The following is a 12,571-nucleotide window of genomic DNA, read 5'->3' as shown; positions in this document are numbered from 1 at the left end:
TACATATTATTTGATTTTTGCAGCCTGGCATGTGTCAGTGATTAAGATGGAATAAAACAAGTACTTAAATCCAGTTGTGTGACTGTGTCTGCAGGGAGAAGAAAGAGCTCCAGAAGATCCTGGACAGGAAACGACAAAACAGCATCAGCGAAGCCAAGACTCGAGACAAAGACAAAGCTGAAACGTAATAAACATCTACCTATAGTTGATACTTCTATATGATGCCTCTGAGTTTGGATTGGACTCATTTGTTTTTTATTTTTCGGTCTGCTTCAAAAGGGAACTGAACGAGATCAACAGGAAACATATTCAAGACTCGGTCACGTTGATCCGCAGGGTAAGCACCGTTGGCGTCAGTGATTCCTCTGCGTTCATATTATGGTAAATGTTCCAGGGTGTAGACGTTGTCCTCTTGTCTTTGGTCCCAGCTGGAGGAGGCTCAGACCAGGAGGCAGGACAAGCTGATGCTACGGCAACGGGAGGTTCTGCAGCACATCGACGAGCAGCTGCCCATGGTGAGTTCCACTGAACGCAATGTGCACAAGTGGACTCAGGGGGGCGCAATTTCACATGTTTTTAGCTTAATTCAGTCTGTACATTTGGCTTGGATTTCAGTTTGTTTTTTAGTTATCTTTCCAATTGTACAAGTCATTTTAGTTTTCATTTTAATGTGAAAAACTGACTAGTTTTAATTCAGTTTTTCTTTCATCTTCGTTTTAGACACATTTTTAGGAATTACTTTTAGTTCTTTAGTTTTAGCCCCAGTTTTATTATTTTGATGAGCTAAATTGTTTTAATTTTATTCTTATTATGAGAAACTGACTAGTTTTTCTTTAGTTTTAGTCTTTTAGTCTTTTAACAATTACACTAGTTTTAGTTCAGTCTTCATTTAGTTTTAGTCCCAGATGAATAGTTTAAGTCTAATAAATAGTTTTAGTCTTATTTCGAGAAACAGATTCATTTTAGTTCAGTTTTTCTTTAGTGTTAATCTTAGTTTTAGCTTTATATTAACAATTACACTAGTTATAGTTATTTTTTCTTTAGTATTAGTCTTTGTTTTAGCATTATTTTAACAATTACACTTGTTTTAGTTCATTTTTTTTTTACTATTAGTCTTAGTCTTTGTTTTAGACGAATTTTTAGGAATTACTTTTAGTTCTTTAGTTTTAGCCCCAGTTTTGTTCTTACTTTGATGAGCTAAATCGTTTTAATTTTATTCTTATTATGAGAAACTGACTCGTTTTTCTTTAGTTTTAGTCCTTTAGTCTTTTAACAATTACACTAGTTTTAGTTCAGTCTTCATTTAGTTTTAGTCCCAGATGAATAGTTTAAGTCTAATAAATAGTTTTAGTCTTATTTCGAGAAACAGATTCATTTTAGTTCAGTTTTTCTTTAGTGTTAATCTTAGTTTTAGCTTTATATTAACAATTACACTAGTTTTAGTTCATTCTTCATTTAGTTTTAGTCCCAGTTTTATATTCTATTGTAAAGAGATGAATATTCTATTTTTATTTTGAGAATCTGATGAATTTTAGTTCCGTTTTTCTTTCGTCTTAGTCTTATATTTATTTTGAGGAATTGACTAGTTTTACTTCTTTAGTTTTAGTCCCAGTTTTATTTTCATGTGCTTTATAGTTTTGATTTTATTCTTATTTTGAAAAACTGACTAGCTTTAGTTCAGTTTTTCTTAGTGTTAGTCTTAGTTTTAGCTTTATTGTAACAATTCCACTAGTTTTAGTTCATTCTTCATTTAGTTTTAGTCCCAGTTTTACATTCTGTTGTAAGCAGATGAATAGTTTTAGTCTTATTTTGAGAAACTGACAAATTTTAGTTCAGTTTTTCTGTAGTGTTAGTCTTAGTTTTAGCTTTATTTTAACAATTACACTAGTTTTAGTTCAGTTTTTCTTTAGTATTACTCTTAGTTTTAGCTTTATTTCATTTTAGCAATTACACTAGTTACTACTACTACTACTACTACTACTACTTAATTTAGCTTTAGTCCCAGTTTTAGATTTAATTGTAAGAAGATAATTTGAGAAACTGATGAATTTTAGTTAAGTTTTTCTTTTGACTTAGTCTTAGATTAATTTTAAGGAATTGCCTAGTTTGAGTACTTTAGTTTTAGTCCCAGTTTTATTATTTTAAGGAGCAAAATAGTTTAATTTTATTCTTATTTTGAGAAACTGACTAGCTTTTGTTCAGTTTTTCTTTACTATTAGTCTTAGTTTTAGCTTTATTTTAACAATTACACTAGTTTTAGTTCATTCTTCGTTTAGTTTTTGTCCCAGTTTTATATTATATTGTAAGGAGATGAATAGTTTTAGTCTTATTTTGAGAAACTCACAAATTTTAGTTCAGTTTTTCTTTCATCTTAGTCTTAGATAAATTTTAAGGAATTGACTAGTTTTAGTTCTTTTCGTTTTAGCCCCAGTTTTATTCTCATTTTGATGAACTAAATAGTTTTAATTTTATTCTTATTATGAGAAACTTGCTAGTTTTTCTTTAGTGTTAGTCTTAGATTCATTTTGAGGAACTGACTAGTTTTACTTCTTTAGTTCTAGTCTCAGTTTTATTTTCATGTGCTTTATAGTTTTCATTTTATTATTTTGAGAACCTGACTACTTTTAGTTCAGTTTTTCTTTAGTGTTACTTTTACATTATATTGTGAGGAGATGAATAGTTTTAGTCCTATTTTGAGAAACTGATGAATTTTAGTTCAGTTTTTCTTTAGTGTTAGTCTTAGTTTTACCTTTATTTTAACAATTACACTAGTTTTAGTTCAGTTTTTCTTTAGTATTAGTCTTGGTTTTAGCTTTATCTTATTTTAACAATTACACTAGTTTTAGTCAATTCTTCATTTAGTTTTAGTCCCAGTTTTAGATTTAATTGTAAGAAGATAATTTGATAAACTGATGAATTTTAGTTAAGTTTATCTTTTTTTGGCCTCGTCTTAGATTAATTTTAAAGAATTGCCTTGTTTTAGTACTTCAGTTTTGTTATTTTAAGGAGCTAAATAGTTTTAATTTTATTATTTTGAGAAAGTGGCTAGCTTTAGTTCAGTTTTTCTTTAGTGTTAGTCTTAGTTTTAGCTTTATTTTAACAATTTGACCACTTTTAGTTCATTCTTCATTTAGTTTTAATCCCAGTTTTAGCTTTATTTTACGGAGTAGTTTTAGTTTTAGTTCTTCAGATTTTTGATTTGTAGAAGCTGAAAACAGCAGAATGAAAGAAAACAGGATGTCAAATAAGATGAACTAAACCACTGTTTTAATTAAATTATCATATTAACCCTTTCATGCATGAATTATCAGAACCTTAGTCAATATTTTTTTCTTGAGTGTTTTTATTCCTCTTTAGGCATGAAAAAAACAATGCAATTGATTTTTTTTTTTTTTTTTATGAACCTATTTAATTTTCATTTAATTTTTGAAGCAAAGAAACATGTATTTAAAACTCCTCATCAGAAAGTGATATACTGTGTGAAAACTATGACATAAGAACATTTTTAATGCCGCTAATTGCTAAATTGCTAATGTTTTCTCACATTTTATCATACCCTAATATTAGTTATTACACATTTCATGGAGATAATATCCTCCTGAGACCCAGGAAACTGACAGTTTTAGCTGTTTTACATTTTTAAAAAAATGTCTTGATTGGAAACTGCATAATGCAACATTTTTTTAGATACATTTTTAAAATGATTTTTATTGATTGATTGATTTTTTTAAATGGAATGTCCTTTGCAATGCATAGTATTTTTAAAGCAAAACTGTCAAAGTTTTGTCCCCTACAGAGGACAAAATGCATTGCTGGGTTTCAGGAGGATATGCAAAAAAAAAAAAAAAAAAAAAAAAAACTTTTTGTTCCAGAAAACTGTTAATTAGAGTCTAATAACAATTAGCAATTGATTTACACTAAAACATGTTACTGTAGATCAGGTTTGTCAAGAACAGCAAAGTTACAGTAACTGTATGAACTGCAGTGTTTGGGATGATGCATAAGCTCCACTGTGTTGGCTGATATGGAACTAAAACAACACAACACATGAGTAAACAATAGAACAGCTGAAGAATAACTATCCACTGTAGTGACCACTGTGCATGAAAGGGTTAATGGGAAAAAAAAGTGGATTTTACCTGCATTTTTTTATTGAGATTTTTTATTTAGTTCAAACTGTTTTTACTGCTACTTTTGTTATTTCTTATTTTTTCTACAATAACTAGCCTAAAATGTCATTCGATTTGTTTACGCTGTCACTGATATTTTCCCGGTGCAGCTCCAGAGTCAGTTGGAGAGGGACCTGGAGGAGGAGTCCAAGCATTTACCTGATGAAATCCGCCAGCACCTGCAGATGGAGCTGCAAAACAAAGGCATCCTCAAAGATGGCCTGTTCGCCGTGTTGTCCAATCACAGCAGCCCCAGCCCCAGCTCTGGATCGGGCCCGCCCTCCAACTGCTCGACGCCATCGTACCCGTCGACGCCCAATAGGAGCACCTGGAACCGGAGCTTGGACAATAGCACTGCCTCGCTGGCCGATTCCACCTCTTCGTCCAATACCCCAGTCTTATCGGAGGCAGAGATGTTGCTCAGTTAGAACAATCAGAAAAAAAAAAAAAAAGAAAATGTATACACACACCTGGGGTCTATAATGATACACAATGTGGGAGAGTAATGTTAGAAATTATTGACTAATTTTATTTCTTTTTTACAAACTGTTTTGTCGTCTACAGAGCTATATTATTTTTATTTTTGCTGTTGTTTTTGTCAGTCACATCCTGACTATTGATGGAAAATTTCATAATCCAAGTTTTTTTTTTTTTTTTTTTACATTTTTATCACCTTTGCTTTTAATGTCATTCCATTTTATACCCTTTTATCCGGTCAGTACGATTATTTGCTTCGGTTTTGCTGCACCACAGGCTTTTTGCACACTGGTAAAGCTGTCTGCCAAAACCTCTTTTTGACCTTTTTAAGCTTTAAAATATTTTGAAATGCATAGGTTTAGCAAAAAAATTTAAAATGTCTATAAGTAAACAGGTTTAGCATAAATTCCCCCATTTTTTAATTATACAATGTATTGGCCTGCTTAGGTTTTACATCTCTTTCAGACACAACTCTTTTTGACCTTTTTAAGCTTTAAAATATTTTGAAGTGCATAGATTTAGCAAAAATTGTTTTTAAAGCTTTAAAAAGTCTTGATGTGAACAGGTTTAGCCTAAATTCCCCTTTTTTATTAGGTTTTACATCTATTTCAGACACGACTATGTATGTAGGTTACATAATTGGCTCGAGCATTTTCTGAAAAAAATCAGTGAAAATATTTCGTGAAAAAATTTAGTGGCAAATCCACACCATATTTAAACAGTGACACTGCATTATAATGGTTTTACAGACAATTACGAGTTGTGTGTGTGTGTGCATTTAGAAAATCAAGGAAATCAAACACATTCATCTCTATTTTCATCAACATGTTAATAGACAGGGTAAATTTCTATCTAAAAGGCAAATTTTACCAAACAGGGCTGGAGATTAATATTCCACACTGGAAAAAATCTAAATTTTACCAAGCGTATTTTTCTCATTTCTAGTCAAAATATCTCATCACTCTTAAAATAAAACATAATCACCTAAAGAGTAACTTTTCAGTGAGATATAAGAACTTATTTTTAGACAATAGATCTTGAAAATCTTATTTCAAGAAATCTTACCAAGATAATTTTCAGTTGTTCTATTGGGAGATTTTTTTGCTTGAATTAAGCCAAAAAAAAAAAAGGACTTAAGCAAAACCAATGGAACAAATGAAAATTTCTTGAAATAAGATTTTCCAGATCTATTGTCTAAAAATAAGTTCTTATATCTCCCTGAAAAGTTACTCTTTAGGTGAATATGTCTTATTTTAAGTGTGATGAGATATTTTGACTAGAAATGAGAAAAATACACTTGGTAAGATTTAGATTTTTGCAGTGTGTAAAAAGCAAAATGCAGTGCTGGAAAGATTGCCGTTGTTAAACGGTTAATACTTAAGGGGTTTATTTTAAAGGGGGGGGCTTTTGGCCGGAGGAAATAAACATTTGTAACAAGTTATAACACATTGGTGCTGAACTTCTAGAAGACTTATTAGTGCATGTGTAATACAGATAATAGACAATAGATCATGAAAATCTTATTTCAAGAAATCTTACCAAGATCATTTTCACTTGTTCCTTTGGCAGATTTTTTTTGCCTGACTTTGAATTAAATTAAGCAAAAAAAAAAAAAATCTGCCTGTGGAGCAAGTGAAAATTAACTCAGTAGGATTTCTTGAAATAAGATTTTCAAGATCTATTGTCTAAAAAAAGTTCTTCTATCTCACTGAAAAATTACTTTTTAGGTGATTATGTCTTATTTTAAGTGTGATGAGATATTTTGACTAGAAATGAGAAAAATACACTTAGTAAGATTTGGATTTTTTCAATGCAGAACTGAGTGTACAAAGGCTGAAGTTCTGCTGTTAGAACAGTGTCTGACCAGCAGGTGGTGCTGCAGCATCTACAGTTTTATATAGGTGTTAAAGCCATGCATCCATTATCATTATCTTTTCATACTGTTTCCTAAAACACACACATGCACAGACACACACCTGTCCAGCCAGGATTTGCAGTGTCACCAGTGGAGAATAAAGTCTGCGACCTTTAACCTCAAATCAAAATCCAGCCAAGGTTATGTGAGGGGCTCTCAGCAGGTCCATCTGGACGGAAACTAGTTTATGCAAAAGAGCGAGTGTGAAATCCCACTCAGTAAATGAAGTGTAAGCAGAGTTTGTCTCACACATACTGTATTTTTTAACGCACATCGACACAGTTTATTGGTTGGGATGCTGAAAGTCGCTAAAACCCTCATCCCATCCAATCCACTCTCTTTCTGATACACATACACACACACACACACACTTTGAGGACATATGATTTTAGAAAATATCGAAGATTACTGAACTCTCCGAGGATATTTCAGTGTGTGTGTGACTAGAAGTTAATCTCTTGATGAGACATCTGCTTTAGGAGACAGTAATACTTTACTAGTGTGTGTGTATGTTTGTGTGTGTGTGTGTGTGTGTTGCAGTTAGTTTGCCTCTTTGGCAGCCATGAGAAGAACATCACAAACAGCCGCACAGTCCTCTGATGCAAACTTACAGCTGCATTATGACGTTATAGTGTCAAAAAGTACTTGTGTTGGTACTTTAAACGACTAAATATTGCAAATACTCATCATCGTGCCCTTGTTTTCATGTTTCTACACTGCAAAAATCCAAATCTTACCAAGTGTATTTTTCGTATTTTTAGTCAAAATATCCCATCACGGTTAAAATAAGACATAATCACCTAAAGAGTAACTTTTCAGTGAGATATAAGAACTTATTTTTAGACAATAGATCCTGAAAATCTTACTTCCAGAAATCTTAACAAGATAATTTTCAGTTGTTCCATTGGCAGATTTTTTTTTTGCTTAATTCAAGATTTTTTTGCTCAATTCAAGCAAAAAAATCTGCCAATGGAACAAGAAAAAATGAAGATCTATTGTCTAAAAATAAGTTCTTGTATCTCACTGAAAAGTTAGGTTTAGATTTTTGCAGTGTATTTGAGATATAGCAGAAAAAAGTTACTGTTATTGTCGTAAGAAGCCAAAAAATCAGAAAGGCGGAGCTTAAAGGACACTAAATTGGACTACAACAGCCGATCATTATTTCAGGGTGTATGCATACTCTCATATTATTTGGTTCTCCAGATGTTAGCCTGTAACTTTCTCCTCTGTTTTCACTCATTTTCCGAGTTTTTTTCATCAGTCCAACAGCAAAATGTTTATCGTAGACCTATCTTTAGGGGTATATGTGTGTGTATTGTGTGTATATGTGAAATGTACTACTGACCACAAGTGCTGCAGAGCGATGGAGGTCAGGAGAGGTGGAAACAAGGGAGAAAAAAACCCACCAGGATGGGTTTTATTCCTGATTTTCTATACTCCTCCAACTCCCTCCTTCACTGAGCACTGACTGCCTGTCTGTCTGATCACCTCACCCCCCCTCCTTACAAAAGCCTTTGTAAACTATCATCTATTTAAATAGAGTTTTAACAACTTTACTTTTTTTGTGATTATTTAAGATTTTGATTTGTAGAGCATTTAGTGCAGAGTGAAAGGGTTGAATATTCATTTTTCATTGCAGATGCAGCAGCGTTTTAATTATGGTTTGTCTAAGAAATGCCATTCAGACTTTTTTTTTTTTTAACCTAGGCGGGGACAGCAGGAGACGTCCACTGAGGTCAGCACTTTCTTAAAATGAATACACTGACCTTTTTGAGCTCTAATTTTACTGAAGTGGATGAGAACAGGACCGGATTGTTCACCTCTGACTGTCCTGCACTCGGTGTGAAACACTGCATATGGCGTGTAAATGTTTTCTTTCTGGACACTAATATATAATCACAGCGCAGTCGGATGTGAAACAGCCACCGCTCTTCCCAAATCACAATATTTATTTACCATAAAATGCTGATACATTCCCTCCAGGAGTGCCGCTGTATGAGATATAGCGGCGCAGTCCATTCCAAGGCCAGTGACAGGTACAAAAACCACGTGTTGTCACTGAAAATTACTTTTTTTCATGAGGTACTCACTGTCTTTTTATTCTTCGTTGTAAGGTGAAACATCCCTTTTGAGTTGTCATTTTTCATGTCTAAATGCACTTTTCCTGTTTTTAATGTTTCTGTTTTAATGAGCGTTTTGTTCCTGTGACATAGACACCAATAACACCACTTCTCAATGATTTGTACTTTGTAAATTTTAGAGCGATTGTTTATTGTTACAAGGTTTTGGTGATGAATGCCAAGAGAGTCGTTGAGCACATTGAGTCATTGAGTATCTGCCAAGGACACAAGAAAAGGTTTTTCTTTGCACTTTGAGCTTGAATTATTTGGTTCTACTTGTGGCGGAAAAGCTTTTTTGACATTAGATGTTAAAAACGAAATGTTACTAAACTACTTATGTCTCAAAAACCTTACACTGTCCTTGATATAGATGATATAAGTGATCAAACTGAGAGACACACACTTCAACTGGCAGTCCGATTTTGATAGAAATCAATAATGTAATGTAACATAAATGTGTGCAGCACACATGTAGAGTCTCAAACTACATGGTAGAATATTTTTATTAGACAAAAAAACGGTCTAATATATAAAAACTTAGAGTAGTATATATTAAGAAAATATATAAATTCTTCTGCCTTCAGACTATTACTGTAGATTAGAGATATGTTGTTTGCTGTAGATATCTGGAAGTATCTTTAAATGTAGTTGTACAGTAGATTTTTTTTCAGATCAGAGTTGATAGACAACAGTTTACAGGTGGAACTGCTGCGTTCATGTGTGTGTACAGTAAAAGCACTGTGTGTGTTCACTTTCTGTGACCGGGAGACATTGAATCAGCCCTGCATCGGGTCGCTTTATGAAACATAGGCTACGTTCACACTGCTCTCCTTAGTGCTCAAATGTGATCACTGAGCTCAGTGATGGTGGATGGTGTTTCTTACTGCTGTAGATGTTTTAGGTGGAGCTCATCTAAAGTCCCTCCAACTGCAAAATTTAGACAAATCTGGAACTACAGTCGCGGAAAAAATTATTAGACCAGCCTTGTTTACTTCAATTTCCTGCTTATTTTAATGCCTGGTACAATTAAAGGTACATTTGTTTGGATGAATATAATGATAACAACAAAAAAAGCTCAAAAGAGTTTAATTTCAGAGCTGATATTTTAGCTATTTTCCATGTTTTCTTGATAATACAGGGTGGGGAAGCAAAATTTACAATGAACATTTAGTTTTTTTCTCAGCAGACACTACGTCAATTGTTTTGAAACCAAACATATATTGATGTCATAATCATACCTAACACTATTATCCATACCTTTTCAGAAACTTTTGCCCATATGAGTAATCAGGAAAGCAAACGTCAAAGAGTGTGTGATTTGCTGAATGCACTTGTCACACCAAAGGAGATTTCAAAAATAGTTGGAGTGTCCATAAAGACTGTTCATAATGGAAAGAAGAGAATGACTATGAGCAAAACTATTACGAGAAAGTCTGGAAGTGGAGGAAGCAACAAAAAACGTACCAAAGCTTTTATTAAAGCTCTCAAATCCAAAATCCTAAAGGATCCAACCAAATCCATGAGAAAAATGGCAATTGAACTTGAGGTAGACAACAAGACCGTTAGAAATGCAGTAAAATATGATTTGAAGATTTAAATTCTCATGACTTTCAGTAAACTAATTGGTCATACACTGTCTTTCAATCCCTGCCTCAAAATATTGTAAATTTTGCTTCCCCACCCTGTAACCAAAATCACTTCAGTTCTTACATCACTAGTTATGCTTTTAGGCATTCCGTGTTTTCTTTTCTGTCTGTTTTAGTCACATGACACACACAGGAGTTAGTACTTGATTACATAACCATTGTTTTTGATAACTTTTGATGGTCTAATAATTTTTTCCGCGACTAAAAAAGAAAAAAAAAAAATCAGCTTCCATGTGATTTGTGCTTTATACACTGTTATCGCATAAGCAGATCTAACTCTGAATGTAGCCTTCGTTACATTTACAAGTGTGTACCAAATCCCAAACATCATCAAACTGAATATTAGCTGTTAGAGCAGGATCCTAATACTTCAGACTTTTCAAACTATGACACTAAAAAGTCTGTTTTCTCCATCGCACATGCTCAGACTTGGGCCTGTTTGGCCTCCTTTGGCACCAGGAGAAGCACAGTCAGCATGCGAACGCCTTTGGCCAGTTTCCTTCCCACCAGAAGTAACCCTGGGGCTTGTTTCTTGTCAACCGTGACTTTTAACCTGTGTTATTTTGTCTTGTTTACATCCAAAACACACATTTAAGAAGACGCTCAACAATACTATACTCTGACACAAATACAGCAGGGTACCATTAGAAAAGTATGCTCACTTCAGCTGCGTTTCACCCACAAACACCCCTTATTAGACATTTGGTGTGACTAATCCCCCTCAGGTCCACCCCGAGGCCCTGGGCTGTCATGTCTGTTCTCCATCTTTTCTCTACTCAACTGCCCTATTTCCTTTTCACCAGCTAATGAGACCATGTTTTGCTTTTGGACGAGTTAAATTAATGAAAATCAGTAGCTGTGTTTGTCCACTTCAGATAGTGAGGGACTAGAGGAACGCATGCTATTTATTAGGATACGTAGTGAGTTTTGGTGACACTGTATTTGTAGTGTATATGATTGTCGGATATAAAGGGAATACTATCCAGTGATCCAGATGTAATATTTCATTGTTCCTTCGTAATTAATATAATGTATATGGCTGAACATTCAGTAATAAACTTACTCTTACAGAGACCAGTTTTTGTTTGTGTAACATCACAGTGGGGTCGAGTCTTTTTTTGCTTTTCGTCTTTTGCATGAATGTACTTAAAAATGCACATTGTGGGGCTTTATCCTCTATTCATATGTTATGACAGATGTTTTTGCTGTTTAACCCATACAGACCCAGCACTACTTTTGTGTCACTGCCCAAACGAGTTTTTCTCTCTATTTTACCTTTAAGTGATTTATCACCATTTATCATAATATTATCCTCTGTATTTTGCATTTTTTCAGTCAGAATCGGGTATTTTCCATTATTTAATTTGTTGATCATGCAAATGTTCATAGAAGCTCAGATTAAACTTGAGGTTTATTATATGAAAAACAGAGAAAACTGAAGAAAAAGTGACTTTTGCAGTAAAATATATCATTAACTGAACACAAAACAAGTGTTTCCAATCAATGTTGTAGAAGATGATGGTGTTTCCACGGTAACTATGGAGCCTCTGAATGTCCAAATGGGTCATATCTGATGACCATGAAAAGATGACAAACTGTATTTTACGCTAATTATTTACATGTATTGATAGGATTAGTGGATCAACAGTTATTAAACAGTTTAGATCAGTAGATGCTTTTGGTCACCAGTGGATGTTTGGGTCTTTATGGTGTTTAGAATGTGCTTCTTATGACAAGTTTGAAGTTGAAGTTTGAAGGAAGCTGAGACATAAAAATGACCAGTGAACTGAATTATAACTTGAATACTTAAATTTTTTTTATTGTCCATCAAAACAACCACTTTTTATAAATAATTTGTAAGTACATACTATCTGTTGTTTTTTTTTTTGTTTTTTTGTTTTTTTTTTAAAGTACATTGTAATTGGTTTGGAACTTAAAATCTACTATCTATATAACATCTATTTACTTAAAATCTACTATGAGATATAAGTATATCCTCCTGAGACCCAGTAAGTAAACATTTTTGCCATTTTACATTAAATAATTGCCTTAGTTGGAAATGACATGATGCAACAGTTTTTTCAGATACATTTTTTATTTATTTATATGATGTCCTTTTCAGTGGATTTTTTTTTATTTTTATTTTTTATAAGTAAAGCTGTGAAACCCTTGTCCACTTGGATCTCAGGAGGAAATCAGACTATAGCCAAGAGTTAAGGAAACATGTAAAAGTACTTTGACACC

General features: G+C 33.3%; 1 protein-coding gene across 1 annotated transcript in view; it reads left to right on the top strand.

The window, feature by feature from the left end:
• plcb3 (phospholipase C, beta 3 (phosphatidylinositol-specific)) overlaps positions 1-5,311 on the top strand; it is a 146,027-nt gene extending 140,716 nt beyond the window's left edge. Inside the window, exons 31-35 of the mRNA XM_030162722.1 lie at positions 95-184; positions 280-337; positions 429-515; positions 4,280-5,093; positions 5,241-5,311. Of these exons, the coding sequence (XP_030018582.1) occupies positions 95-184; positions 280-337; positions 429-515; positions 4,280-4,597 (553 nt within the window). The 3' untranslated portion in view covers positions 4,598-5,093; positions 5,241-5,311. The remainder of the gene's footprint in view (positions 1-94; positions 185-279; positions 338-428; positions 516-4,279; positions 5,094-5,240) is intronic.
• Positions 5,312-12,571: the final 7,260 nt, after the last annotated feature.

The sequence above is a fragment of the Sphaeramia orbicularis genome, chromosome 18, assembly GCF_902148855.1.
Source record: "Sphaeramia orbicularis chromosome 18, fSphaOr1.1, whole genome shotgun sequence".
NCBI lineage: Eukaryota > Metazoa > Chordata > Actinopteri > Kurtiformes > Apogonidae > Sphaeramia > Sphaeramia orbicularis.
Note: the sequence above shows the minus strand (reverse complement) of the source record. Positions and strands in the feature narration are given on the sequence as shown.